The 6,220-nt window shown below is 38.1% G+C and overlaps 1 protein-coding gene across 1 annotated transcript; it reads left to right on the top strand.

Annotated features, from left to right (window-relative positions):
* Positions 1 to 722: 722 nt before the first annotated feature.
* On the top strand, positions 723 to 4,869 carry LOC137709031 (probable leucine-rich repeat receptor-like protein kinase At1g35710). The gene is made up of 2 exons (XM_068448179.1): positions 723 to 3,854; positions 4,216 to 4,869. The coding sequence occupies exons 1-2, from the start codon at positions 821 to 823 to the stop codon at positions 4,611 to 4,613; spliced, it is 3,432 nt and encodes a 1,143-aa protein (XP_068304280.1). The 5' UTR covers positions 723 to 820; the 3' UTR covers positions 4,614 to 4,869.
* Positions 4,870 to 6,220: the final 1,351 nt, after the last annotated feature.

Here is a 6,220-nt window from a genome sequence, read left to right as displayed (position 1 = left end):
AACCATACTACTAAGTAGTGGCTTAAAAAGTTGTATTAAGATTGATGAAAATGTTTTGGCAGACTAGTATATTAGGGCTTAGGAAGTTTGTTTAGATTAATCAATGTTATACCAAGATACATTTATTAGCTCAAATTTATATACTGCTAGAAAGTTTATTTATAATCGCGCAGCAATGCGCGGATATTACTAACTAGTTCATCCAATACAGTAACAAAATGCATAAGTTGGAATTTCATCTTCAAAGATAAGAAACAAAGACTTTGACTCGTAAAAATAAGTAAATAAAAAACTGCAAACTTTTGCAAAAAGTTCCTTCCCTTCCCTTTCACTGAAGGTAGTTGGCAAACAAGGCCAATACATGTCTATGTCGAGATTTAAAGAGAATCCTTGATCATAGTCATATGAAATACAGGGGAATACTAAAAATAAAAAAGAAAGTGTCAATTGAGCATCATTCAGCTAGCAGGTCATTAAGCTCTTAGACTTTGAAGAAGAACAAATTTGAAGACAAATTTCCAAATTGCATTTAACGTGTGTATTATAAAAGACAGAGACATTGACTTGGAGTAAGTTAATTTATGGAGGACTCCAAAGTCATCAAACAAAACATTAGTTGGAAAGACTTTTCCATGATCTGAACCATGAAGATGTCAATTTATTGTGGAAAACAGAACATTCTGCAAGTCCTGTATTTTTGTTCTTCTCTCCCACCCTTTTTTCTTTGCGCAGGTCGAATTAATTTGAATAGCTAGTGAATGGCATTATAAATAAACCCTAGATCTAGACTATAATATGTACACAAAATTGAACAGAGGCCATGATATCTTTATCTTTCCACAAAGTATGCTCTCTGGCTTACTGCCTTATCTTATACATACATCTTCTTTCATCGCCAAGTCACATTGCTTTTGCTACTACTGAAGCAGAAGCCCTTCTCAAATGGAAAGCCACCTTTCAAAACCAAACCCATCTCCAAAATCTCACCTCTTGGACTTACTCCCCCAGTAATAATGGCACCACCAATTCTTCAAGCAATTCCAAAACGCAAGTACCTCCATGCTTCTGGACGGGTATTTCATGCAATGTTGCAGGAAGTGTCATTGCGATAAACCTTACCAATTCCAATATACAAGGTACACTACATGATTTTTCATTCATGTCCTTCCCCAATCTTGAATACCTCAACCTTGCCGTCAATAATCTCTTTGACGCCATTCCACCTCAGATCAGTTCTCTTTCGAAACTCAAAAATCTCAATCTCTCTGACAATCGGTTTTTTGGGAGTATTCCACAAGAGATAGGGAACTTGAAGTCTCTTACGGACCTAGATTTGTCCGAGAATCAACTTAGTGGTTCAATCCCAACATCCATAGGTGATCTCACAAACCTTACCTGCCTATGTCTCTGCAAAAATAATCTTTATGGTTCTATTCCTGAAGAGATAGGCAACTTGAAATCTCTTGTGTGGCTCTACTTGTGTAAGAATCAGCTTAGTGGTTCAATCCCAACATCCGTAGATGATCTCACAAACCTTACCTTGCTCTATCTCTACAAAAATAATCTTTCTAGTTCTATTCCTAAAGAGATAGGCCACTTAAAATCTCTTGTGAACCTTGATCTGAGTGAAAATCAGCTCAATTGTTCGATCCCAACATCCATTGGAGATCTCACAAACCTTACCCTTCTCCATCTCTTTAAAAATAATCTTTCTGGTTCTATTCCTAAGGAGATGGGTAACTTAAAATCTCTTGCGAACCTTGGTCTGAGTGAAAATCAGCTCAATGGTTCAATCCCAACATCCATTGGAGATCTCACAAACCTGACCCTTCTCTATCTCTTTAAAAATAATCTTTCTGGTTCTATTCCTAAGGAGATGGGTAACTTAAAATCTCTTGCGAACCTTGATCTGAGTGAAAATCAGCTCAATTGTTCAATCCCAACATCCATTGGAGATCTCACAAACCTTACCCTTCTCCATCTCTTTAAAAATAATCTTTCTGGTTCTATTCCTAAGGAGATGGGTAACTTAAAATCTCTTGCGGACCTTGATCTGAGTGAAAATAATTTTTCTGGTTCAATTCCTGCTTCAATTGGTAACCTGACCAACTTGGAATCCTTAGTGCTAGCAGCGAACCAACTCTCTGGCCCCATCCCGCAAGAGATAGAGAACTTAAAGAATTTGACTTTTCTAGTATTGTATAATAACCATTTTTCTGGTTATTTACCCCAAAATATTTGCAGCGGTGGACTCCTTAGAAAATTTTCAATATCCAATAACGACTTAACTGGTCCAATCCCCAAAAGCTTGAAAATTTGCACGAGCTTAATGAGAGTCCGTCTTGATGGAAATAAGTTGACAGGAAATATGTTTGAAGACTTTGGGGTCTATCCAAATCTTTATTTTATGGATATGAGCCACAATAACTTCTATGGGGAAATCTCACAAACTTGGGGACAATGCCCGCAATTAGAAACCCTACTAATTGCGGGAAACAACCTTACTGGTAGCATACCTCCTGATATTGTCAATGCACAAAAACTTCATGAGCTAGATCTTTCTTCAAATAGCTTAGTTGGGGCGATTCCAAAGGGTTTCAGGAGAATGATTTCTTTGTTGAAGTTGATGTTGAATGGAAATCAACTTTCAGGCCCTATATCATCAGAATTTGGATCTCTAATTGATCTTGAATATCTTGACTTGTCATCAAACAAATTCAACGGGTTAGTTCCTAGCAATCTAGGTGCCTTTCTCAGACTGCACCATTTGAATTTAAGCAACAACAACTTTTCTCAAGGAATTCCACCTGAATTGGGGAAGTTAGTTCAGTTGAACGAACTTGATTTAAGTTACAACTCACTTGAAGGTAGTATACCACCAGAAATCGCCAATATGGAGAGTTTGGAGACGCTCAATCTTTCCCACAACAATCTTTCGGGTTTCGTACCATCAAGTATTGAAGGCATGCTCGGCTTATCGTATGTTGACATATCTTACAATGAATTGGAAGGTCCTCTTCCCAACAACAAAGCATTTCAAGAAGCTCCCCCAGAAGCTGTACAGGGGAACAAAGGATTGTGCGGCAATATTACATCTTTGCAACCCTGTACACATGGCTCAAGAAAGAACCACAAGTGGGTATTTGTAATCTCATTCACCTTTCTATCAGCATTTTTCCTTCTTTGTGCTTTCTTTACAATTGCCTTCGTAGTGGAAAGAAAGAAGAAGCATCGGGATAAAGGAGAAAAAAACATGCATAAAGAAGTATCGTTTTCAGTTTTGAATTTTGATGGAATGTCAATGTATGAGGAAATCATAAGGGCGACTGAAGACTTTGATTCCATATATTGCATCGGGAGGGGAGGACAAGGAAGCGTCTACAAAGCAAACTTGTCATCTACCATCACAGTGGCTGTGAAGAAACTCCATCACTGGTGGGATGGCGAGAAGAACTTGGAGGAGGTATTCTTGAATGAAATAAGAGCACTGACAGAGGTAAGACACCGGAACATCGTGAAGCTTTATGGTTTTTGTTTGCACCACCAACACTCGTTCTTGGTGTGCAAGTTTCTTGAAAGAGGTAGCTTGGCTAAAATTTTGAGTGAAGATGAAGAAGCTAAAGAAGTAGGATGGAGAAAAAGGGTGAATATTGTTAATGGTGTAGCTCATGCCTTAGCATATATGCACCATGACGTTGTGCCACCAATTGTTCACCGGGATATATCAAGCAAGAACATTTTGCTAGATTTTGAATATGAGGCCTTGGTTTCAGACTTTGGCACTGCTAAGTTTTTGAATCGAGACTCAACTAATTGGACTGCCGTTGCAGGCACATTTGGATATATTGCACCAGGTATAATTGTTCTCTACTCTATATATTCTTTTGTTTTTTTCTTTTAGACCAATGATTCTGACATCTTGCATAAATTTCTTAATTTATTCTGAGACAACTTTGTTCTGAACACTATTCCTTTTCGTCGATAGGCAGGAGTTACATTTTGATTTGGAATAGAACTCTGATATTATGTACAAGATAATTTGGTTGTTACTAGTGATCCAGAATCTGCTTGCTTTATATTAAGATTAATTGGTGATCCAAAAAAATTTCTCGTCCATTTTTCTTCATGATGACAAAATGTTCTTAACATTGAAGTCTTATATAGTTTATTATACCCATACTAATTATCCCACTGCTATGAGCTTATTCTGAGCAGAGCTTGCATATACAATGGAAGTGAATGATAAATGCGATGTTTATAGCTTTGGAGTGGTCGCATTGGAAATAATTATGGGGAGGCATCCCGAAGATTTTTTCTCATCATTCTCAACAGTGCCTTATTCGTTTTCGTCATCATCATCTGCGTTACTAGCCCATCAAATGCCAATTGTGGATGTTCTAGACCAACGCATTTTGCCTCCAACGCATCAAGAAGCAGGGGAAGTTCTCTCTCTTGTGAAGATTGCGTTTTCATGCTTGCATCCCAGTCCGCAATCTCGTCCAACAATGAAACAAGTTTCTCAACTCCTCTCAACTCAGAAGCTGCATTTGTCGAAGCCATTACATATGGTAACCTGCGGTGAATTGCTTACACTGGATCCTTTAACTGCATGAGAATCAAAGAAAGTGGGTATTTCCTTTAAATAAGTTCTCCCTACGTTGAGTCTTCCCTTTGGAAGAAAGTTTCTTTGTAGATGTTTCCGTTATTGTAATTTATTTCATGCACTTGTTTGCTATGACTCTATGTACTTTCACGTACTTGTTTGCATGGTTTGAAATTTCAGATACTCTGTACATGTTCTGACAAAGAGTACCCAAATTGCATTGCCAATTTAATTGAACCTATTGTCATCATATGATGAATGAATCTTATTATCGGATGATTCGAGTTAGCCTGATTGAGTTGTGCGCTGTAATTTCGAAGACATGGCGATATGTAAAGTTAAAGCAAGTAAAAAATCTGGGGAAGTATGCTGAAGGAAACAAAGAGAAATATTAGTCAGTACACTAATAAACCCTTTTTCGGTTTTGCAAATGTAGAAGAAGACCAATGTGAGTTTTATCCTTTTCTCTGAGATATCACATCAGGGAATTAAGAGGCCTCAATTTCCCTCAAAATCATGTTTCTCTTAACAAAAGAAAAATAGTAAGTGAAGTGTTCCCACAAGTATGGCAGCCTATAGTTTCACATTCAGATTCCTTCAAATGCAAAATCAAGGCCGGAGGTACAGATTCGTGTTTGCACAGTTTCTCTAATGCACAACAGAAAAGGTGAAAAAGCCAAATCACAGAACAGTGAACAATCACAAGCACGCTCCTAAGTCAATACAAAAATTAATTAGTAGTACAGATACATTGTTTTCCATGTTCATGTGTAAAACATGGTTTTGCTATCGATGAATAGCACAACTAGCACTGAAAACCCAGGACACATAAAGATACTAAGCGATGGAAGATGGAGGATGAAGCAGAAAGAAGAGTGTGAGAAACAAATGGAGTTAGAGAAAAGAGGAAGGAAAGACAAATTAAACGCTTATCCTATGGAGGAAAGGGGTTTAAAGCAGTTGTAGTGAAGGAATGGGGGAATACCCATCGTTTCCTTCTGGTGATGAGACGTGGAGGGGAAACAAGGGCGCACATCATCACGACGCTATTTGCTGCAACGCGGGAATGGGAAAAGTCTCATCTGGAAGGCCACATTTAAAAATGTCTTGGGCTTGAGTTTGATCATTCAGCCGATTCAAGGTTTCTCATCCCAAAAAATGTCACATGCAAGCCCAATCAAATCTCGAGGCCCAATTGTTATACAAGCTTCAAGTTAAGCCCAAATACATGTACAGGTGCGAAATCGAGAAAGGAATATATTCATAATCATGCCATGCTACGGTAATTAAACTAGACATTTATATAAATCATGCCATGCCCATGCATATTCATCATGCCAAGCTTTATCATGGTAACCACTATTCACGCTAAAATAAGCCCAAGTCACATGTCTGGGGCTTGTCAAGTGAATTGTGGTGTGGATAGTTATTGAAGTTTATCGAGCCTGTGTAGAGTCAAGATTATGGAAGACTTTCAACTGCTTAGGAGCCCAAAGATCCAAGCCCATAGCCTTTGAAGTCCACATAGGCAAGCTCGAAAGATAACAGACTTAGTTTACCTCTTTCCCTAGCAAGCCAACCAATCTAGTTAGGAAGGAACCAAACTCTAAGACCTAA

The sequence above is a fragment of the Pyrus communis genome, chromosome 1 (assembly GCF_963583255.1).
Source record: "Pyrus communis chromosome 1, drPyrComm1.1, whole genome shotgun sequence".
NCBI lineage: Eukaryota > Viridiplantae > Streptophyta > Magnoliopsida > Rosales > Rosaceae > Pyrus > Pyrus communis.
Note: the sequence above shows the minus strand (reverse complement) of the source record. Positions and strands in the feature narration are given on the sequence as shown.

Excerpts from the sequence above, each read along its gene's own strand:
- LOC137709031 (XM_068448179.1), top strand. The coding sequence starts at position 821 with ATGATATCTTTATCTTTCCACAAAGTATGCTCTCTGGCTTACTGCCTT. Across the intron at positions 3,855-4,215 it reads ATTTGGATATATTGCACCAG|AGCTTGCATATACAATGGAA; the intron begins GTATAATTGTTC and ends TATTCTGAGCAG.